The 25,469-nt window shown below is 43.6% G+C and overlaps 1 protein-coding gene across 1 annotated transcript; it reads left to right on the top strand.

The window, feature by feature from the left end:
• Positions 1-4,935: 4,935 nt before the first annotated feature.
• LOC311225384 (leukocyte elastase inhibitor-like) lies at positions 4,936-23,522 on the top strand. The gene is made up of 7 exons (XM_084310646.1): positions 4,936-5,193; positions 6,824-7,018; positions 15,451-15,588; positions 17,810-17,927; positions 19,213-19,355; positions 20,212-20,373; positions 23,043-23,522. Exons 1-7 carry the CDS (start codon positions 5,008-5,010, stop codon positions 23,451-23,453), a joined length of 1,353 nt encoding a protein of 450 aa, XP_084166772.1. The 5' UTR covers positions 4,936-5,007; the 3' UTR covers positions 23,454-23,522.
• Positions 23,523-25,469: the final 1,947 nt, after the last annotated feature.

The raw sequence follows: 25,469 nt of genomic DNA, 5'->3' as shown, positions 1-25,469 counted from the left end.
GCAGCTGGTTGAGTGTTTTTGAGGCTGTATGTCCACTTCCCATGCTACAATTGATGAGATGAGATGAAATGTTTATATTAATCATCTTAATCAAGTAATCTTTTTGTCAATCATGATATGTTGCATACATATTTTAAATAAAAGATAGTTGAATATACTCCTCTATCTGAGATTGTATAGATATTATTGCTAAAGACGTGTGAAAATAAAAATTTAAATAAAAACGAACCATTGCAGTGCCTGAAATATCCATCTTGTACATTTTTGAAGAAGAGTCAGGTGTGAATTTATCAACTGGAGTTCCGGTGGGGTCGTTTACAAGGATGTCGATCTGAGATGTCTGAGAGATAACTAAGAAGCTGGTGTTGTTTCCAACGGTCCGATCGATAGACACTGCCCCGTTAAGCCAGCCACCACCAGCGACGACTTTAGACCCTGTGCTCGCAAGCTGTCAGAACTAAGAGAATGAGAGATGCAGTAATGTTCAAATTGATAAACAGGCTCATATGTTCTCATATTATGAACGAGGGGGTGATACTCATACTCAGCCTGTTCTTCGCCGCTCAGATGCAGGGAAGTCAGAATATCCTCAGCTTCTTCTCCCATAGTGTAGATTAAAGCATTCACTTGGTTTTCTTCTGCTTGGGTTTCTAATCCCGACGCAATCCGAAATCGATCGAATCTTTTTATCCATTTGTCCAGTCTTCTGCCTTGAAAGTAGTGATGGCCCTATGAAACCAATGCTCCGATACAAGCGTCAAACTCGAAACTACATTTCCCCCAAACCCTGCTTTAAAGCCTGCTTTGCTACGGCAAAAGTCACGTGACCTATGACGTCCGAACCAGTAAGTATCGTTCGCTCAGTGAATCATGTGACTGGTTTCGACACAGCGAGAATGTTTCGTAACGCGAGACTTTGTTTGCGCGGCATTCTACTCTACATAAACGCCCAAAACATTTCACTCGATCTGTGCGTTTTTGTTTTTGTAGTAGGAGGAGTGGTAGTTGTTTTTGAGAGTTGCTATTGAGAGTTGTTTTTTGATCATCATGGAGCCAGCTAAGAAGAGAAGCCGTTCTCAAATGTGGGAACACTTTGATCTGATCAGTCCTAGTAAGGTATGTGCATTGTACTCCTTAATAATGTGTAATTCTGAGAGTGTACAAATAAGAGTAGCATTCGATTTCTATATGATTAGATATGTGTCGTGTAGCCTATTTATTATGCTTTGTAGAGACCATAAAATAATTAGTTTGGATGCAATTTGATTTGTTTGTGAACGTTACTGTAGCAGCCTACTCTAAAGTCTATACTACTTAGTTAACGCTATATCTAATGTTCAATCCCACATCTGACACCATGTTGAGTTATAATCATGAGATCTTAGGTTTGTTATAATGAAGAGACGATATGACACAGGCGATTGCTTTCGAGTCCGTGCATGCTTTATTTAACCCCCCCCCCCGTCACACATCAAGGTTCCTACCGCACATCCCCCCCTCCCCACCTACCGCCACAAGATCAACCACACACCACAGTGGAAAATCACTTTGAACTTGATGACATTAATGAAATAACAAACTCAAATGGACTTCACATATTTCACTTAAACATAAACAGCTTGAAACCCAAACTGGCTGAAATCAGACATTTGTTTTTAAACGGTAAGGCTAATATATTATGTTTCACAGAAACAAAACTTGACTCATCTGTTCAGGATCCAGAGATAGAAATCGAGGACTATTCAATCGTCAGGAGGGATAGGAACCAGTATGGAGGTGGTGTCTGTGTGTATATACACAAAGATACCAAATTCAGCAACCATACTGACCTTAACCATGACGAGATTGAAACTGTATGGATTGAAATCTTATTTGAAAGGGCAAAATCAGTACTAATAGGCACAATCTATAGACCACCAGAACACAGTGGCTTCTATGACTCACTTGATGGATGCTTAACTGGGGTGGAGGGCGTAGAAAAAATCCTTATTGGGGACTGGAACACGGACATGCTACGTAAAGCAGCACCCGTCTTCAAGGCCTTCAGTAGGCTTTGTGATCTGCACGGCCTCAGCCAGCTAATCACCCAACCCACAAGGGTGTGTGAATCAACTCAGACTACCATTGACCTCATCCTGACCTCCGACAAGTCCATGATCTCCAATAAAGGGGTTATAGCATGCGGGTTAAGTGATCATTATATGATATTCTGTACCCGCAAAAAGCTAAAGCAAAAGGCTGGCTGTCACAAAACAGTCACATCTAGAGACCTCAAAACCTACTCTAGCGAGGCCTTTAACCTTGAACTGAAGAGCCTGGACTGGTCAGATGAACTCAATGGTACACTGGTTGAAGAAACCTGGCTTGGCTTCAAAACCAAATTCTCAACAATACTAAACAACATGGCCCCCCTAAGAACCACCAGGGTAAAAAATCGCGCTGAGCCATGGATGCACACTGAAATACTGACCGCTATGAAAGCCAGAGACAAAAAATGCTCTGAATTTCGTAAAAAAGTCAGTCAAAGCTTACCAAAAGCACGAGCAGTGAACTCCAAGCCCACGTGACTGAACTCAAACTAGAAAGAAACAGACTAAGAAATGACGTAAACTCCATGATAAAAACTGCAAAAAGAAATTTCATCAATGACAAAACTGAGAAACAAAAATAAACCACGTGAACTTTGGAAATTACTCAATAATCAACTAGGCTGCAGTAAAAAACTTAAAACCAGGTTCTCAAACATAAACATAAAGACGGACAACACGCTCATCACAGACAAACTGGATGTAGCCAATTACTTAAACACTTTCTTTACAAACATAGCCACAACACTGGTAAACAAACTACCCTCCCACTCAGGGCAGTATGGGGTAGAACACATAGCAGCATACTACAAGAACCTAGGCGTCCACAAAGACGATTTCAAACTGGAAATGGTAACTACAGATGAGGTACTCAATAAACTGAGCGCCCTCCAACCGAACAAGGCCACTGGCCATGACAACATCCCCTCCAAATTCCTTAGAGACTCAGCAGCCGCCATCACCCCAGATATCACACACATAATAAACCTCTCCATAAAACAGGGACACGTCCCCAAGGACTTCAAAATAGCGAGAGTAACACCCCTGCACAAAAAGGGCAGCAAATTAGACCCAGGCAACTACCGCCCTGTTTCTATCCTTACATCCATCTCGAAAGTCATGGAAAAAATAGTATACGAACAGGTCGAAAAGTACCTTACGGATAAAAATCTAATCTACGAATTCCAATCTGGCTTCAGAACATCCCACTCCACTGACACATGCCTTCTCTATTTGAACAACCACATCAAGCAAGAGGTGGACGCGGGCAAATACTGCGGCATGGTCAAAATAGACCTACAAAAGGCCTTCGACACTGTCAATCACACCATTCTGATTGACAAGCTAAAAGCAATTGGTTCTACGACTATGCTTGCACCTCATGGTACCAAAGCACCTCAAAGGCACTAAAAACCAAATTACAAACATCTCAAAACAAACTAGTCAGACTACTGCTTGACCTGACTCCTAGAACCCACCTCACCCCTGCACACTTTGACATCCTAGGATGGCTTAGAGTAGACGACAGAGTACAGCAACTTGCAATGGGCCTGGTCTACAAGATACACTACACAACCAAGGTACCCATGTACATGTCAAAATACTTCCCAAAGGTCAGTGAATACCACGATCACAACACCAGAGGGAGCTCCACAAATCATGTAAAACCCAGATTCGGCTCAAACAAGGGACTAAACACGTTTCGCAATTATGCCACAACAATGTGGAAAGCCCTACCCAAAGCTGTAAAGGAATGTGAATCACTACCCACCTTCAAAAACACTCTCAAAGAACACCTACGGGAGACTGCAATTCAAAACTGGCCCCTACAAATGTCCTAACCCAGTTGTACAATAAAGACCAAGCATGGCTTTGTCAGTATTCCAATGTACCCAACCCCCCCCCCTCCAATGTACAACCCCACCCAACCCCACCCCACCTACCCAACCTCCTCCAATGTACAGTTTCTATGTCAAATGTAGGTCAGTATTCCAATGTACAGTGTGTGTCCCCCCTACCCAACCCCCCCCCCCCCCCCCCACCTCCAATGTACAGCCCCACCCCACCTACCCAACCTCCCCCAATGCACAGTTTCTATGTCAAATATATATACACTCTTTTTCTGGATTTTTTTAGTATCACAAACCGTACTGTATTTGAAAATCTGGTATGTCATAAATGTATAGATGTAGCAGTACTGTCTATCTGTATGTCGTGTGTGTCATATGATGAATTGAAAATGGAGGACCCTGATGGAAACAAGACGAAAGTCTTTCTCAGGTCTGCATCCTCTTAACAATTGTATGTATTGAGCTGTACTGTACTGTACCCATTCTGCAATCTGTTAATAAACTTTTCAATCAATCAATCAATCACAAAGGTTCCTATACAAATATAATACTACACTACCCAGTGTCTGTGTACTACTACTCCCACAAGCAGGGATAATCCACCCTTCTACATATATATATATTATTCTGGGATACCCTCGTCTACAGGTTTATTCTCATGTGTGTGTGTGTGTCTGTGTGTGTGTGTCTCTGTGTGTGTCTGTGTGTGTGTGTGTGTGCCTGCAACTCCTCCTGAGTCCTAACGCTTGACAGTAGTCCATGCACCACGCACGTGAACGACCCCCCCCCTAACTTTATCAATATTAAATATATTAGGGTTCTCCCAGGCCGGGCTTGTCTCATAATACTATTCTCATAGTCGTCATATAGGCTGCTTTGCTATCCTCAAAATGTGAAAATAGACAGCCCACGTACTATTCACATTGTACTATTACGTCAAACGTTTTACAACACATGTACGTTTATCTGTAGGCAGCGGCTACAGTTCCAGTGGCTCCGTCCAACCTTTTGTCCTCAGCGCCACACCCATGTTTCGAGTAGTGCCATATATAATAGTTATATAGTGCCATATGATTTCGATAATAAACGTGTATTTGACCATTTTGACAAGAGGGCCTTTCAGTGGCCGTTGTTTTGACAGGGGCTCGTTTCTGTGGTGCTGCTGGTTCTACACTTTACTGTCGCTCTCCGTGTCAGAGGCGTGCGGGAGGTGCGGGACTGTGGTTCACTCGTTGTCGTTGTGGGGAAAACATCAGGTAATTATCAGCATTTCTTCCCCCAACAGCGTATAAACCTGCAGTGGCGTCGCGTGGGTAAAATAACAGGGGAAGCCAAAAAAAAATTATTAAAAAAAAAATTATAAAATATTTTTATTAATATTTTTATTTATTTTTTTATTTAAGTCAAGCAGTCACCATGTACACTACAGTATGGCCTGGCGGCCAGTCAAACTTTCTTTTTATTTATTTAACAGATTGCAGAATGGGTACAATACAGTACGGCTCAATACACACAATTGTATAAGGGGATGCAGACCAGAGAAAGACGTTTGTCTTGTTTACATCAGGGTCATTAATACTGCTGGAGCATTGGTTCATTTTTGGTCCGATTTTTCCTTGCATGATTTTGCGCGCCGCGTGGGAGCAAATTCGAGACACATATTCGGTTGCAAAAAGGTGTCCCACGGTCTCCTCTGTGGCCCTGAATATTTTCACGCGGATCGGAATCACGGCGCGCCCGTGGGACACTTTTCCGTTTCTGCGAGTTTATTCCACGCTTGCGGCTTTCCTTTTCTAAGCATTTTCGGGGCTACATGTGAATGAGTAAAAGTTGCGGGACGCCCAGATGTTTCCACGATAGAAAGCTTGCGTGGATCCCATAATAGGCTCACTTAATACAGCGTTTTTAAAATCACATGACATTTCCAGGGTCGCGAGCCGACCTTTTCCCCTCGTTTTCGATGATGGAAGTGATTTAGGAAAAGCTTCGACACGCCGAGAGGTACCCGTGGATTTAATCTCGCGAGGATCGGGGCAATATCCGGCCCGTGGGAGCAGTCACGGGTTAATACAATGTTCAGAGTGCAGAGGGGAGGTGTGCAGAGGGGATTCCACACTCAGGATTCTTCTCACAGCCCCGTTTTAAACTTTTAGGGTGTGGCAGTCAGCTCGAATCTGATTGGCTAGGATCGGTTTTGGACTCTAGATACATGAATCACATGGTTGAGGCTGGAGAAAGAGACCTACCCCCTGCCTCCTCTCCTCTATAGCTGCAGTGAGCAGAGTCTGACAGTGTGTTAGAGGGAGTGAGAAGGAGAAGAGGGAGACATTAAAAAAAAAAAAAAAAAAATTATAACACAGATGAAAAAGAATGTAAACTATATTAAAAAAAAATTATATATATATATATATATTTTTTTTTTTCATATTTCATATTTGATATTAATTCATATTTTAATAGGGAGGCCCGGCTTCCGTTGGCTTCCATAAGGATTCGCCACTGTAAACCTGTTCGTTTTAATTTTGCGCGATCCGGAATTGAATGATGTATTGTGTTTATTATTTCCGTTTCGGCTTGAATGAATGAATGACTGAATGAAAACTTTATTTAACAGATTGCAGAATGGGTACAATACAGTACGGCTCAATACAGACCAGACCAGAGAAAGACGTTTGTCTTTTTTTACATCAGAGTCCCTCATTTTCAATTCATAGTGAAACTTCGAGTTTAATGTTGCTGATCTTGCAGAGTAGTTCCTGCTCGGACGTCACGACGATGCGCAACAGCGAGACCTCACCTAATGATTGTATAAATATAACAGCATTCGTTGTTGTAGCGGTGTTTCACATGATCTACCACTAATTGTTTTATTATTTACGTCCACAGAAAGACCACTCGCCAGCAACCATGGCCACTACTATTGGTCATTCTAACACGGTTTTCGCCATGGACCTGTTCCGTACTCTGAGCGACAACAGCCCCTCTAGAGGGAACGTGTTTATCTCCCCCCTGAGTATCAGCTCGGCCCTGGCGATGGTCTATTTGGGGGCTAAAGGAGACACTGCCACCCAGATGGCAAAGGTAGACACACACACACACACGCACACACACGCGCGCGCTCACACGCACGCACTCGCACGCACACACACACACACACACACACCTACACGCACACAGTCTCGATTTAAAATAAGATACTGTATCTTGGAAATCAGAGTCAGGGACCCTTGTTGTATAAAAAACAGTATTGTTATATCTTACAAGTTGTAACAACCACTGATGTTCAATCGTCAGGAGGGATAGGAACCAGTATGGAGGTGGTGTCTGTGTGTATATACACAAAGATACCAAATTCAGCAACCGTACTGACCTTAACCATGACGAGATTGAAACTGTATGGATTGAAATCTTATTTGAAAAGGCAAAATCAGTACTAATAGGCACAATCTATAGACCACCAGAACACAGTGGCTTCTATGACTCACTTGATGGATGCTTAACTGGGGTGGAGGGCGTAGAAAAAAATCCTTATTGGGGACTGGAACACGGACATGCTACGTAAAGCAGCACCCGTCTTCAAGGCCTTCAGTAGGCTTTGTGATCTGCACGGCCTCAGCCAACTAATCACCCAACCCACAAGGGTGTGTGAATCAACTCAGACTACCATTGACCTCATCCTGACCTCAGACAAGTCCATGATCTCCAATAAAGGGGTTATAGCATGCAGGTTAAGTGATCATTATATGATATTCTGTACCCGCAAAAAGCTAAAGCAAAAGGCTGGCTGTCACAAAACAGTCACATCTAGAGACCTCAAAACCTACTCTAGCGAGGCCTTTAACCTTGAACTGAAGAGCCTGGACTGGTCAGATGAACTCAATGGTACACTGGTTGAAGAAACCTGGCTTGGCTTCAAAACCAAATTCTCAACAATACTAAACAACATGGCCCCCCTAAGAACCACCAGGGTAAAAAATCGCGCTGAGCCGTGGATGCACACTGAAATACTGACCGCTATGAAAGCCAGAGACAAAAAATGCTCTGAATTTCGTAAAAGTCAGTCAAAGCTTACCAAAAGCACGAGCAGTGAACTCCAAGCCCACGTGACTGAACTCAAACTAGAAAGAAACAGACTAAGAAATGACGTAAACTCCATGATAAAAACTGCAAAAAAGATTTTCATCAATGACAAAACTGAGGAAAACAAAAATAAACCACGTGAACTTTGGAAATTACTCAATAATCAACTAGGCTGCAGTAAAAAACTTAAAACCAGGTTCTCAAACATAAACATAAAGACGGACAACACGCTCATCACAGACAAACTGGATGTAGCCAATTACTTAAACACTTTCTTCACAAACATAGCCACAACACTGGTAAACAAACTACCCTCCCACTCAGGGCAGTATGGGGTAGAACACATAGCAGCATACTACAAGAACCTAGGCGTCCACAAAGACGATTTCAAACTGGAAATGGTAACTACAGATGAGGTACTCAATAAACTGAGCGCCCTCCAACCGAACAAGGCCACTGGCCATGACAACATCCCCTCCAAATTCCTTAGAGACGCAGCAGCCGCCATCACCCCAGTCATCACACACATAATAAACCTCTCCATAAAACAGGGACACGTCCCCAAGGACTTCAAAATAGCGAGAGTAACACCCCTGCCCAAAAAGGGCAGCAAATTAGACCCAGGCAACTACCGCCCTGTTTCTATCCTTACATCCATCTCGAAAGTCATGGAAAAAATAGTATACGAACAGGTCGAAAAGTACCTTACGGATAAAAATCTAATCTACGAATTCCAATCTGGCTTCAGAACATCCCACTCCACTGACACATGCCTTCTCTATTTGAACGACCACATCAAGCAAGAGGTGGACGCGGGCAAATACTGCGGCATGGTCATGCTAGACCTACAAAAGGCCTTCGACACTGTCAATCACACCATTCTGATTGACAAGCTAAAAGCAATTGGTTTTGATAGTTTATCAGTGAGCTGGATACAATCCTACCTGGAGGGGAGAGAACAGATGGTGGAGGTAAACGGTACCCTATCCCCCCCCCTCACAGTGAACTGTGGTGTTCCACAAGGAAGCATACTAGGACCACTACTGTTCCTAATTTATGCAAATGACATGTCGTCAGCTTGTGACTGCAACTTGTTCCTGTTTGCGGACGATTCAGCCCTGCTGGTCTCTGACAAGAACAAGTTACAGGTTGAAAAAACCCTCAGCTCGGAACTAGGCAAAATCTGCATATGGCTCGCCGACAACAAACTATCATTACACATGGGCAAAACAGAGTCCATTCTCTTCGGTTCAAATAACAAACTCAGCAAGACCGACGGCTTCTCAGTTACAGTGGGTGACAATATTGTCACAAGGAAAGATGAAATTACCTACCTGGGTTCCATCCTAGAGGCTAATCTTTTCTGTGACAAAATGGCATCCAATGTAATAAAAAAAGTCAATCAACGAACTCGATTCTTGTACCGGATCTCCTCCCTGGTAAACAAGAATACCCTGAAGACTCTGGCAGGAGCACTCATTCAAGGGTACTACGACTATGCTTGCACCTCATGGTACCAAAGCACCTCAAAGGCACTAAAAACCAAATTACAAACATCTCAAAACAAACTAGTCAGACTACTGCTTGACCTGACTCCTAGAACCCACCTCACCCCTGCACACTTTGCCAACCTAGGATGGCTTAGAGTAGACAACAGAGTACAGCAACTTGCAATGGGCCTGGTCTACAAGATACACTACACGACCAAGGTACCCATGTACATGTCAAAATACTTCCCAAAGGTCAGTGAATACCACGATCACAACACCAGAGGGAGCTCCACAAATCATGTAAAACCCAGATTCGGCTCAAACAAGGGACTAAACACGTTTCGCAATTATGCCACAACAATGTGGAACGCCCTACCCAAAGCTGTAAAGGAATGTGAATCACTACCCACCTTCAAAAACACTCTCAAAGAACACCTACGGGAGACTGCAATTCAAAACTGGCCCCTACAAATGTCATAACCCAGTTGTACAATAAAGACCAAGCATGGCTTTGTCAGTATTCCAATGTACAACCCCCCCCCCCCCCCACCTCCAATGTACAGCCCGTGCACCCAACCCCACCCCACCTACCCAACCTCCTCCAATGTACAGTTTCTATGTCAAATGTAGGTCAGTATTACAATGTACAGTGTCCCCCCCCCCTACCCAACCCCCCCCCCCCCCCACCTCCAATGTACAGCCCCACCCCACCTACCCAACCTCCCCCAATACACAGTTTCTATGTCAAATGTATATACACTCTTTTTCTGGATTTTTTTTGTATCACAAACAGTACTGTATTTGAAAATCTGGTATGTCATAAATGTATAGATGTAGCAGTACTGTCTATCTGTATGTCGTGTGTGTCATATGATGAATTGAAAATGGAGGACCCTGATGGAAACAAGACGAAAGTCTTTCTCAGGTCTGCATCCTCTTAACAATTGTATGTATTGAGCTGTACTGTACTGTACCCATTCTGCAATCTGTTAATAAACTTTTCAATCAATCAATCAAAAGTCTATCCTGCAGAGGAATAATGATTTGGCCTCTTACACAGCCATGTATCCCCATGTTAAAAGGCGCTGGCCTTTCAACAGTAACAGTAAACAGCGCCATCTGGCGCTGAAAGTGTTAATAGGCATCTTTGTTTACGGTTTGATTATCACTGATACAAAGTAAAATAGTGCAGTGCAATAAAATAGTTAGTAAAATAGAATAAAATAATGCAATAGTGCATTGCAATAAAATAGTTATCATCATATTTTTTCGGGAGGCCGGTAAGGAGTGCATTACAGTAGTCGAGTCGGCTTGAGATACAGGCATGGATCTGGTTTTCAGCGTCCTTTTGATTTATAAATGGCCGTACTTTAGCTATGTTTCTAAGGTGGAAGAATTATTTTTTTGTCAACTTGTTGATTGTGATTTAAAGCTTAGGTCTGAGTCTACCATAACACCAAGACTTAACTCACTCAAATACAATTAGCAGCTGGATAGACTACAGGTGGAAAGTAGCTTCTGCTAAATCTGGTGCAAACATATTTTCATGTAACAATGATTAATTATCCCAAAAAAAAAAAAGTTATATATATTTATTTTTTATTTTTTTGAAAATAGATTTGGGGCTTTTCAGAAAACATTCAGGGCTTGAGCCCAAGTAGCCACCCCCTAGCCCCGCCCCTGGAGCAGACATGGGCTACCGGGGACCAATCCTAGTGCTTCTGTCCGTCTTCGTCAGGGATGTGAGTGACAGCATTGGCGATCTGTTCTGCATGTTTTTCCATTGGGTTTATATTCTGGAGGGGAAACCCTTGTGAGCACGGGGAGAACATGCAAACTCCACACAGAAAGGCCAGAGAGAGAGGAGTCATGAGAACAATGACAAATGACATTTGTGGGGCGCCTCATTCATGTGGATGGACTGGAAAATGTAATCATAACAGAATACATACTGTAGGTTCACACTGCAGTAGGGCTGCAACTAACGATTATTTTGTTATCGATTAATCTGTCAATTATTTTAACGATTAGTCTAAATGATTAATTTACCCGAAAAATCTACAATTGATTCTATTTACAATTTAATATTTCAAAATGTTTTACTAGTATCCTCAGGTCACATGGGTAGTTGTCTCTTTGACACTACTGAATACCCAGAGTAGGAGATGAGCCATGAAGTTTATTTATGTCTATAAATGCTGTGTAGTGTGGATGCCTACTGTGAGTAACCTGCTACTGTATATGCCATTACTGCTTTTGATCTATTCACTCATTATAGCTACTTTATTATCGTGAAATAATATAACACCTGCCCGTTACTATGACATTGTTTATCATTACATGCAATGTATCCATGCCTGTAGCTAAATGCTGAAAAACAGGGAACAAAATTTACTTTTTAGATTAAAAAAAACTACAAGCCAGAGATTTTTTACCGGCCAAAAATTATAAATAGCTTTTTAGTATATCTCCATGAATTATTATGTATTGTGTGTAATCTCTCCACTCCACACTATGTTAGTGCTTGTGCCATCAATATCTTCCTTTTGAATAAAATAGGCTCAAGAATGCAGGATTGTTAAAGCTTAATCCATGTCAAAAAGAGTAGCCTATAGTAAATGTATATACACAGTACACACAAACAACACGCACACAAGAGAGAGGGAGAATAGCTTATAGCAGACTTATAGCAGACACTGTGCTCCTAAAAGATTTTTCCGGTTCGCACAAATCTATTTTTAGGGGCAAATGCAAGTGAAATGCTCGCACTGTAGAGCCCTGCATATATAAAGGCTAGATGACTCACCCACGCTGCTGGCCAATGGAGACCGACGTTGCCACATGGCGGCCATCTTGCCACAGGCAGCACGCCCACTCATAACATGAATGTCTATGGTGCATGTATTATTAAAATAACCATAGCTTGCTCAATTTTCAAACGGTTTGGTTTGTTATAAACATCAGATGTAGTTATCATACTGCATACTTATAATGGACTTTCATATGAAAATGATTTCAACATGTCCAAGTATCCTGAATTATAACCACATTAATAACGTTTGTAATAAACCAAACTGTTTGTAAATCGGTTGAAAATTTAGCAAGCTATGGTTATTTCAATAGTACATGAATGAATGAATGAATGAATGAATGAATGAATGAATGAATGAATGAATGAATGAATGAATGAATGAATGAATGAATGAATGAATGAATGAATGAATGAATGAATGGATGAATTTATTTAACATATTGCAGAATGGGTACAATACAGTACGGCTCAATACACACAATTGTTAAGGGGATGCAGACCAGAGAAAGACGTTTGTCTTGTTTACATCAGGGTCCCCCATTTTCAATTCATATTGACATAGGGACATACAGGTACCATACATGCACCATAGCCATTCATGTTATGTGTGGGCGGGCTGCCTGTGACAAGATGGCCGGCGGTGAACTACGCTGGTGACTCCGCCTTGCACCATCTAGTTATATTTATCTATGACTGTGAGTCTCTAATGTCCAGTAATAATTCTACAGTAATAATGTATGCCCTCTGCTGTGCTAAACTGTAATTACATGTGTCACAGGAACCTCTTGTCATTGGTGGATCCCTGTTAACCCCAAGGCTAATATGTTGGAGGCTAAGTCACCCAATGGGAGATGAGGGTAGGGCACATGCTCAAAGATACAATATCATTTACATTTAATTTATTTAACCTTTTGCAGGCAGGTCAATTAAGAACAAACAACAACTCTGGCAGCTAAGGGTGAGTGGTATTGTTCGTTAAACAGTGTCGAACTGTGACAGCAGTGACATCTCTTCCATTTAGCCTCCATGATGGCCTCCTTTGAGGAAAAAGTGGAGAACATCCGCAGCTCCTTCTCCCAACCCCGGCCCATTCCAAATGCTGAATCGAGAACCTCATCCTTCACTCTGTCATCTTTCTCTTCCATTACAGAAGCCGAGACCCTGACACTGGTAACGTCGAACCGTCCGACTACATGCCAGCTGGACCGGCTACCCTCCCCACTCCTCCAGACCATAGCACCAGACATCCTCCCATTCCTAACTGCAACCATCAACTCCTCACTCAACTCGGGGGTGGTCCCCACCTCCCTAAAACAAGCCAGAGTCACGCCGCTCATAAAAAAACCCAACCCTGAACCCCACCGTCATAGGCAACTATCATCCTGTCTCTCTTCTCTCCTTCCTTTCTAAAACACTTGAACGTGCTGTATCCAACCAACTTACTGCTTATCTCTTACAGAATTACCTCCTAGACCCTAATCAGTCTGGCTTCCGGACTGGCCACTCCACAGAAACGGCCCTCATTGCGGTCACAGAGGCACTTCACTTAGCAAAAGCGAAAGGCCTCTCCTCTGTCCTGATTCTCCTAGATCTATCTGCAGCCTTCGACACAGTCAACCATCAGATCCTCCTTGCGGCCCTCGCAGGAATGGGAGTGGCTGGCTCTGCGCTGACATGGCTGACATCATACCTCAATGACCGCTCCTACCAAGTGTCATGGAGAGGGACCCTGTCGGCCACCCGCCCCCTGCGGACAGGTGTCCCCCAGGGCTCGGTTCTAGGACCCCTTCTCTTCTCCCTCTACACTAAATCACTGGGTAACATCATCACGTCTCATGGCTACTCGTATCATTGTTATGCCGACGATACTCAACTCTTCCTCTCCTTCCCTCCCTCAGATATCCACGTCTCTGAGCCGATCTCGGCCTGTCTGTCTGACATCTCCACCTGGATGACGACCAACCACCTCAAACTGAACCTAAGCAAAACAGAATTGCTCCACCTGCCGGCCAAATCCTCCCCCCTCAGACCGACCTTTCCATCACAGTCGAGAATGCAGCTGTGACCGCGTCCCCGACCGCCAAGAACCTTGGTGTTGTCCTCGACGACCAGTTGAACTTCTCTGCTCATATCGCAGCGACAACCAGAACCTGCAGATTCCTCCTGAGCAACGTCAGAAGGATCCGCCCCTTCCTGACAAAAGAAGCCACCCAACTCCTCGTCCAATCAACAGCCATCTCCCGCCTTGACTACTGCAACGCACTGCTCGCTGGCCTCCCGGCCACTGCCACCAAGCCTCTTCAACTCATTCAGAACGCAGCGGCCCGCCTGATCTCAAACTTACCGAAGTCGGCCCATGTCACCCCACTTCTGCACTGGCTCCCCACTGCTGCACGAATCCGCTTCAAGGCTCTCGACCTAGCATACCGTGCGGCAAAGGGAACCGCTCCCGCCTACCTCCGGTCAATGGTCTCCAACTACACACCCTCAAGACCCCTACACTCTGCATCTTCTGGCCGCCTCAGACCTACTCCTATCCGAGCTCCGGGAGGGTCATCAAGGAGAAGCCGCCTATTCTCAGTCCTTGCCCCACAATGGTGGAATGAACTACCCACCCCAGTTAGAACAGCCGAAACCCGTCCAATCTTTCGCCGTCGACTAAAGACGCACTTCTTCAACCATTATCTGAAATAAAAAGATATCTAACCCTAACTAACCTTACTGTCATGCACTTGTCCTAATAAACAAACCTACACTGTAGCACTCAACACTTTGATGAACATTGTTACTCAGCTGATAGAGTTGTGCCCTTCCTGATGACTTGTCGTACAGAACTTGTAAGTCGCTTTGGATAAAAGCATCAGCTAAATGACTAAATGTAAATGTAAAATGTAAATGATTAACCCCAGGGACTAACCCCAGGGACTAACCCAACTACATGACTACTTAAAGTTCAACAGGTGGGTTTCCTAATTGTAAACACGCTGTGGTCAGGCCAAACAGCAACACCTGTAAAAACATGTGACCCAGCAAACATTGCCGATGGTCTATGAGCCATATCGACCGGTACACCACTGGTACTGTTTCCATGACACTATGATAACTCTTTATTTGCTCTGAATCCTCTGCAGGCCCTTTCCTTCGCCTCAGCCGCAGATGTCCACGCAGACTTTCAGACGCTCAACGCCGACATCAACTCGCCGTGTGCCTCGTACATATTGAAACTCGCCAACCGTCTGTATGGAGAAAAGACGTCCACCTTCCTCCCGGTTAGTCTCCGTTAACCTACAGCCGGACTTTGCTCACATCAACGGTTTGTGATGATATTAGATAAGCCATCCTACAGTAGGTAGCAGTGATATGTGGATAACAGGGGACTCATGACAAACCTAGACCTCTCATGGTACAGTATTTCCAGCTGATCTCATCGCTACAATTTCTCCTGCAGCTATAGGACAATTAATAGATCGCTCCTCGCTTCGTCTGTGGTTCATGCAGGCTGTGGTCCTGTGAACAAAGCCTTCTAATATACATCTTCCTCTCTGTTAAGGCAGGGGATTTAGTAAGGTGGGGGGGGGGGGGGGGGGGGGGGTCTATGTAATGTAATGGCACTTGCATAACAAGATGGCATCTATGGTGAATATGTTGCTCATTCCAGACAGCTCATGTGAAGCATTGGAATCAGCAGATACACAAATTATGTTCATGACATTGACTTAGCATTGACCTAGCATTGACCTAGCATTGACCCAGGGTACAGATGGAAATGGTTTTCTCACATTTGAATCTGCTCAAAGGGAAATTAAGTTGAGCATGAGTTTAACAGGTTTAACGTCTTTGCTCATCATTAGACGAGATCTGGTTCAAAGTTTGATTAATTTAAACGTATTGGTCATACACTGTGCTGCGTATTGGTCCCCCCCCCCTAGAGTCTGGCAGTTGGGGAGACCAACTCCATTGAACCAATTGCAAAATCGTTCTTGTACTTTGAAATGTGAACGTTGATTAATGCACGTGATTATGAAACCAAATGAACTGAACTGCAGGTACTGTAGCTCCCTGCCACATGCGCCCATTTATTCCTATACCTTTCCGCTTTGATGGTCTTATCTCGATGTATGCGATAAGTCATATGTTCACTATGATGTCTGATGCTATGAAGCTTTTCCTCAGGTATGGGATAAAGGCAATACTTGTGTACTAAAGCCATTTTCTTAAAGGTCCTGTGTCTTATAAATGGCCTTTTCCAGTGTTTAGCATTGTTTCCTAGCAATGGGGGATTATATCAATGTGGTCTGTGTCTCTAATTATCATATTGACTCATCAGTCTAGTCTCGAGTTCATGAGATCTTCCCTCACTCAACTAAGCCATTCTGATTTGATTGTTTTGCTGACGTGAATAAGGCACTGGTTGTAGTCACCGCCCACAATTTTCTCAACAACAGAGCAGTGGAATTACTTCCTCAAACAGAGGGTGCCGACAGACAGCAGAGAACGAGCTAGCGAGAGAGGGAGAGAGAGAGATAGAGAGGGAGAGAGAGAGATAGAGAGAGAGAGAGAGAGGGAGAGAGAGAGAGAGGGGCCACGGCGCAGGAGTGTGTGTAAATGTGTGTGCGCCGCGGGGATCGGTCTTCTCCCCGCAGTCGGGAGCACTCCATATCACTGTCAAAATATCTTTGCGCACACTCCCACGCGCACACCCGTATTCCGATCCGTGCAATAATATTCACAGAGGTATATATTGTCATTTAAAACAAGTTACCAATGTCCCGTGGGATTATGCCCCCCGCGCCGAAATTAATTAGTTTCCCCCTCAATCTCTCTATCTCTCTCTCTGTCTGCCAGTCGCAGACTGTGTGGGTGACTGTCACTCAAAGCGCTTATGGGCGGAGCCCAGCACAAACAGCTTGAAATCTTGAGGTCGACATTTTTTGCTTTAGAGTACTTGATTAAAAATATAAAACAATGAATTTCTGTGAAAAAAACTTTACAGATGTGTTCCATAGACTCACAGGAATTGTGTGAAGTTGCCCAAATAGTGAAAGGAATAGCAATGCATGTCCCCTTTAATAAACTCAAAGGTATCTTTCCTGATAACGAAGCCTTGTACCCAAAGAGCACCTGATACTGAGCAGCACACCTACCTCGTATCTTTCATTATAAAAGCCAGGACTAGTTTAATTACTCTGTTATCTCATTCACTAGGAGTTGGGGACAGTGAGAGAATGTGTATTGTGTGCTGTACAGTGATTCTGTTCTGGTTTCAACCACCCCACCCCCCACACACACGTACTGCTCAAGCATTATAGCACAGGCAGCTGTGCACCTCTGCACTATATCATATCCACCAAAACAAAACAAGGTTGCTCAGGAAAACCCCCATCAAATGGGGTCCATGGCCGAATGTGTGTCTCTACCTGTAATTTGGGATCCTTGATGTGAAAAAGGTTTGGGAACCTCTGTTCTAAAATACTTTCTTCTCTTGTTCAGGCATTCCTGGAGGCCACACAGAAGTTCTACGATGCAGACCTGAGAGAGGTGGACTTCATGGGAGCTCCAGAGGAGTGTAGAGTGGAGATCAACAGCTGGGTGGAGGAGCAGACAGAGAGTGTGTTCTGTTGCGTTCTGTTGTGTTCTGCTATGTTCTGTTCTCTTCTTCTCTGTTGTGATCTGTACTGTTGTGATCTGTTCTGTACCTTACTTACTGTACTGTACTGTTCTGTACTGTACTGTTCTGTACCTTACTTACTGTTCTGTACTGTTCTGTACTGTACTGTTCTGTACTGTTCTGTTGTGTTCTGTACTGTTCTGTACTGTACTGTTCTGTACTGTACTGTTCTGTTCTGTACTGTTCAATGTACTGTTGTGTTGTGCTCTGTTCACTGTACTGTTGTGTTGTGATGTGTTCTGTTCCGTACTGTTCTGTTCTGTACTGTTCTGTTCTGTACTGCTCTGTTCACTACTGTTGTGTTGTGTACTGTACTGTTGTGTTGTGTACTGTACTGTTGTGTTGTGTACTGTACTGTTGTGTTGTGTTCTGTACTGTTGTGTTGTGTACTGTACTGTTGTGTTGTGTTCTGTACTGTTGCGTTGTGCACTGTACTGTTGTGTTGTGTTCTGTACTGTTGTGTTGTGTACTGTACTGTTGTGTTGTGTACTGTTGTGTTGTGTACTGTACTGTTGTGGTGTGTACTGTTGTGTTGTGTACTGTTGTGTACTGTACTGTTGTGGTGTGTACTGTTGTGTTGTGTACTGTACTGTTGTGGTGTGTACTGTACTGTTGTGGTGTGTACTGTTGTGTTGTGTTGTGTACTGTACTGTTGTGGTGTGTACTGTACTGTTGTGTTGTGTACTGTTGTGTTGTGTACTGTACTGTTGTGGTGTGTACTGTTGTGTTGTGGTGTGTACTGTTGTGTTGTGGTGTGTACTGTTGTGTTGTGTACTGTACTGTTGTGGTGTGTACTGTTGTGTTGTGTACTGTACTGTTGTGGTGTGTACTGTTGTGTTGTGGTGTGTACTGTTGTGTTGTGGTGTGTACTGTTGTGTTGTGGTGTGTACTGTTCTGTACTGTTGTTTTGTGTTGTGTTCCTTCCTGTCTTATGTTCTATTCTAATCCCAGTGGGATAAGAAATAAACGTCTTCTATGATGCATATAGTAATAGATTTAGAATAGATTGTTAATAGAATAATAGATGTTTCTCCTATTTGAAGGCTGATGACCACTCACCAGCCACTACAAGCTCCATTTGGACGTGGCACTCGGAATCTTCGGCCACTTGCTATGTTGGCGATCGACTAATTGGAACTCACTCTGTTTGTTACACTTTTAGCTGCTATGGGATACGCATAATATGCTAAATGGCTAAAGTGTAAGCTTGTCTTTTTCCTTTCAGATAAGATAAAAGATCTCCTGAAACCAGGGTCAGTGAGCGGAATGACGAGGCTGGCTCTGGTCAACGCCATCTATTTCAAAGGAAACTGGCTCCACCGCTTTGACGAGAAATACACCAAGGAGATGCCCTTTAAACTGAACAAGGTGAACATGTATTATGAACTACAACGCACGTCATATGCTGTGTAAAAAGCACAATGACCACACATGCGTGCAAAAGGTAGGTGCGATTGAACAGACATGATCAAGTGTTTGCATGGGGAAGAAAACGCACAGTCCACGATACAACGTGCAAGACCAGACCTGCTAGGTAACAGCTTGGACCCATGTTTATTTCCCTTCAGTTATTGATATTGTATTAGCGAACACTGTGAAAGAAAGTAGCCTCGGGGCTCATTTTAGAATGTTATTGCTGTTCTATAAAGTAATTCAGAACTGTACTTGTTCTAGAATGTACCTTAGAACGGGGGGGGGAGGCAGAGTATGTGAGAAAGACCTATGGCTCTGACAACTAAACATCTAACTAAACTAAACATGTTCTTTACACGTCTAAAATACTGTGTTGATATGTCTTCTTTGTATCTGCCAATTTCATGATTTTATGTGTCTATTTTATGTATTATCGGTGACAATCAAACCGTTGAGGTTTTGACCTATTAAGATGTTAGATCCTAATATGAAATGTGATTTAATATTCTACAGTACACCTTATCTTGACTTTGTTTATTTAGCTGATATCTATTCTATGCTAATTGTAGCCTATGCTTCTTTCACAGTATGTCTGCACTTTATGCATTGCTCTTGATCTGCCAATTTTGTGCAAATTTTATGTCTACTGTACGTCTTTCTTTCTGCTGTGAAGCACTTTGAGCTGCAATTCTTGTATGAAAGGTGCTATACAAATAAAAGTGTATTATTATTATTAAGTTGAAGCAGTCTATAGCATATTCTAACACGCTCCGGTCTCCTTGTTGTCTGTGTGCTTGCCTGTGTGTGTCAGAACGAGAGCAGGCCAGTTCAGATGATGTACCTGCGGAAGAAGTTTCCCTTCAATTACATCCCTGAGTACAGCCTGCAGATCGTGGAGCTGCCCTACGTGGGGGAGGAACTTAGCATGTTCATCCTGCTGCCTGAGAAGAAAAAGAAAAACCCACTGATCAAGGTATTGATTGATTGAAAACGTTATTAACAGATTGCAGGGGGCGGTCAGATGGCATAGCGGAGATTGCGTTCGTCACCAACGCTGGAGACGCTGGGTTCGCCTGTTTGAATCCAGCTCCCGGCGTTGTCACCAGCTTGGCTGGCCGTTCACACTAATACAATTGGCAGTATTAGAGGGTGGGAAAGCTGGCGGGTGGGTCCTGGGCGTTGTGGACAGCGACCCCTACAGTTCGGTCGGGGCGCCTGCTCAGCAAGGGTAGGATCTGGAGAGAGGTAGTGCGGCCTCCCACACGTTACACTCTCCCAGTGAGAATCTGCGCGGCCAGGCTGGCTGCCGGCAGGCTGCACATGCGTCGGAGGAAAGCATGTGACAGTCTCCGGCCTCTCGGACCAACAGTAGGGGAAAGTGCGCAACAACCAGGAAGGGGGTTGGGAATTGGCATAACGACTAACAGTGGGATGAGAGAAAAATCGGAAAATTAAAAGATTAAAAAAAATAAAAATAAAAAAACAGATTGCAGAATGGGTACAATACAGTACAGCTCAATACTAACAACTGCTAAGAGGATGAAGACCAGAAAAAGACTTTCGTCTTGTTTACATAAGAGTCCTCCATTTTCAATTCATCAAGACATTATGACATACAAGACATACAAATATACGTACACAACCCTAGTCTTGATAGCCTACCTACATTGTGTAAAGGTCATGGGTTCACAACCTATCCAGGTGGAGACGATGTTTGTCTGTCTGTAATGATACCTTTGTTTGGAGCAGTGATGCTGTGTGCCCGGCTTAGTTTTTGAGTTATTATAGGAAAACACTCTGCAAACTAGAGGTTATAGATTTTCAACGAGACAAAATGTAGCCAAACTTCTAAAGAAATAACTCATAGATTTATTGAAAACCAATGATTCAGCAGTCCGTGCTGCGTTCACCAGGGTTAAACTGCAGTAGGCAACTTTGGGGAAATTATAGTGAGTTTACCTGCATCACTTTTCAAGCGCAGACACGCGCAACAAAGGTTTTCCACAGATTCCCAGAGGCACCAGCAGCTTAAAGAAATTATATTTCCAGCCTCTGATCGGCAGGTGGTTTTGCACATTGGGCCTCATTCACGAAGCGATATAAGAACAGATTTCCTCTTATTTTGTAAAAAAAAAAAAAAAATCTTATTTTGTTCTTACCTGGGATTCAGCAATGTTTTCTTATTTTTGCTTTTCTCTTAGGCAAGACCACATTTTAACAGTGGTCGAGAGCACTCTTACCCAGATAAGAAACTCTTACCCAGATAAGAAAAAGAAAAAAAATCTGCTTCTGAAATGGATTAAATATAGCTGTTAGAACAGTTAGATGCTCTGGCCGCCCAGGCCGTACATATAGAACGCATATTTAGAGATCGTCTAGATCTATTTGCAGAGCCAGATGAGTGGCTGCTTAGCTGTTTCAGATTGCCAAGAGCGGTCCTTTTAGATGCATGCAATACTCTGGAGCCTCAACTCAGACACAACACACGCCGGTCAAATCCTGTGCCTCCACACCTACAAGTTCTGAGCGCACTCTGGGTTTTAGCCACAGGGACCTTTCAGAGAGAGAGATAGGTGACGGGTCAGGTATTTCACAACCTACTTTAACCTACGCTTCCGAGAGTGCTGAAAGCTATTATAACACCCATACTACCACAGTACATATCGGTCCTTATGGACATACGTAAAAGTTACCAAGGAATTCCTTTGTAAATCGATTTACGTACTTATTCAGCATTCTTGTAAATTCGTTGTAGGATTTACAAACTCGAAAAGGCAGTCGTAAGTCGGACAGACGCTGTGTTTTCAACAGCTTTCTCTGTGACAAGCATTGGGGATTGCCGTTACTACAGACATTCGTGGAATTAAATAATTATAATGATAATAAATATCATCGGCTCAATACAAACAACTGCTACGAGGATGCGGACCAGAAAAAGACTTTCGTCTTGTTTACATCAGGGACCTCCATTTTCAATTCATCAGGACATTTATGACATACAAGACATGCAAATATACAGTACTGTGTAAGAAAAAAAATACCATAAGAAAAATATATACATCCGAAGGGGAAGAAACTGTACATTGGAGGGGGTTGGGGGGGTGGGGGTTTGGACATTTACCGGGGCCAGTTTCTAATTGCAGCCACCCGTAGGTGTGGTTTTGAAGGAGGGTAGTGTGTGTGTTTGTGCACTGCTTACCACTTGCTGATCAGAGGCCGGGAATTGTTTTTATTATCTTTTCAAGCTGCTGGTGTTTCTGGGGGTCTGGAAAACTGAAAAGTGATGCATGCCAATTTCAGTCATATGTTTACTATGTCTGATGCTATGAAGCTTTTTGACAAACGAATTCCTCTGGCATGGGATAATATTAGTCTTTATAACGGAAAAGAAATAAAGGCAACAATTGTACTAAAGCCTTTTTCTTAATAAACTCAAAGTTATCTTTCCTGATAACTAAGCCTTGTACCCAAAGAGCACCTTATACTGAGCAGCACACCTACCTCCTATCTTTCATTATAGATATCTTCTAAACATCATCTCATCTTATAACAGCCAGCTAACTAACTAATTAGCGACTAATTAGCGAGTGTGTGTGTGTGTGTGTGTGTGTGTGTGTGTGTGTGTGCGTGCGTGCGACCCAGCTGGAGAAACATCTAACACAGGAGAAGCTAGATGAATGGACCAACAGCGACAACATGGACACCAGCACAGATATCATAGTTCAGCTGCCCAAATTCAAGTTGGAGGAAGACTACGAGCTGAACGAGCCCCTGGCCAAGCTGGGCATGGCGGATGTGTTCTGCGGGGCCAAGGCCGACCTGTCCGGGATGAGCGGTCAGGGGGGACTCTTCCTGTCTACGGTGGCCCACAAGGCCTTTGTGGAGGTGAACGAGGAGGGGACGGAGGCGGCTGCAGCCACGGCTGGCATGAGTTTCCCCTGCATGCGGGGGAGAGAGGAGCACTTCACTGCAGACCACCCCTTCCTCTTCTTCATCAGGCACAACAAGACCAAGACCATCCTCTTCCTCGGCAGATTCTCCTCCCCTCAGTGACGTGAGAGAGGGGTGCGTTCAGATGACGGAAAGGTTTCTGTTCAATATGCTGTAAGCAGGCTTTTGCTAATAAAGAAGTAACACACCTTCATCTCCCTTATCATTGCAATTCTGAATCAAGGTAATCAGTGATGATTAACCCTTTCTCCACCACAACCACACTAGAGGGGTAACCCTTTCTCCACTACACTACAGAGGGTTAACACGTTCACTACATCACCACAGAGGGGTAACCCTTTCTCCAGCACACTACAGAGGGTTAACACGTTCACTACATCACCACAGAGGGGTAACCCTTTCTCCAGCACACTACAGAGGGTTAACACGTTCACTACATCACCACAGAGGGGTAACCCTTTCTCCAGCACACTACAGAGGGTTAACACGTTCACTACATCACCACAGAGGGGTAACCCTTTCTCCAGCACACTACAGAGGGTTAACACGTTCACTACATCACCACAGAGAGGGGTAACCCTTTCTCCAGCACACTACAGAGGGTTAACACGTTCACTACATCACCACAGAGGGGTAACCCTTTCTCCAGCACTCTACAGAGGGTTAACACGTTTACTACATCACCACAGAGGGGTAACCCTTTCTCCAGCACTCTACAGAGGGTTAACACTTTCACTACAGAGGGTTAACACTTTCACAGCATCACTACAGAGGGTTAACCCTTTCACTTCCGCACTAGAGGGTTAGCCCTTTCTCCAGCACTCTACAGAGGGTTAACACTTTCACTACAGAGGGTTAACACTTTCACAGCATCACTACAGAGGGTTAACACTTTCACTACATCACTAAAGAGGGTTAACCCTTTCACTTCCGCACTAGAGGGTTAGCCCTTTCACTACCTGCCGCCGGGGGTTAACCCTTTCACCACCACACACGAACCAATGACTGACAACTCAGCATTGAGAGTGAGGGTTGTGTGAACGGACCAAGAAAACGGTGTGGATTGGGGGAGTCCAGCTATACTAGGGAACCTAATCTTGTTACTTTACTGTGTGTAATAAGTATTACTAGGCATGAGCACAGTGTCCACTATTACTGTTTAGAATGATTGAATAGAGAACACATTGGTTTGCATTTATAATTGTGAAACATTGGAACAGATTTTCTTTATGTCCAGCAATACAATACATAACAGTCCTGCTAAATGTTGTAACACTGAATATCTGAAAAAGCCAAATCAACAAATCAAATAATTTTGGCGACATCCCTACCAAATGATTAGTCTGCCTGATCAGCAAGAAAGTTAGTTAACACGCTGTAGTGTGGTTGTTGTGTAGAAAGGGTTAACACTCTAGTGTGGTTGTGTAGAAAGGGTTATAGATTATTATATTATAGATCATACACAATGCAATGTGCATTGCAAGCATTTATTTAAAAGAAGATCAGTCATAATAAAATGTACCGTATACAAGATTAATGATGTATCTTTATTAATCCCCTTGGATAAATGCAGGGGTCATAGCAGACTCCTGTCACTAACTAGAGACATAAAATCTTGCACTTTCATGATTAAAGTTTCATGATGGAAGTAAAGCAGTAGGTATTTTCAGTTTGATACCAGTGGTTACCACTCACTGCTGTTATATAATACTGCACATTTAATATGTTTCACTGAATGTCAGCAGTATGGTCTCTATCAGTGGTGCGTTATTGAAATCATCTGGGGTGACACGCACCACGTGCACGCGCGCTCCCTGCGCGTGCGCGCGCTCCCGCGAATGCGCATTTAATGTCCCCTCGCTTGGGCACAGACTAAAGACAGTGCCTAATTGCCTCTACGAATGGAATGTAACACGTCTTCACAACAAGGTTAGGTGTGAATGTGTCTGAGAACGTATTTAACACACCTGACGACCGGAGCTATTGATATGCAAATAGCGAGTGAGGTCCCACACCGTGCTACCCCGTCCCATGAACAACGCATGCCTGGTCTCTATACTGAGTCTGCAACGATCGAGACACTCAAAGCGCTTTACAATGTAGGGCGGAAATTGCCTC

The sequence above is a fragment of the Notolepis coatsorum genome (assembly GCF_963971535.1).
Source record: "Notolepis coatsorum genome assembly, chromosome: 3".
Classification (NCBI taxonomy): Eukaryota; Metazoa; Chordata; class Actinopteri; order Aulopiformes; family Paralepididae; genus Notolepis; species Notolepis coatsorum.
The sequence above is the reverse complement of the archived record's forward strand: the minus strand, read 5'-3'. Positions and strand labels throughout refer to the sequence as shown.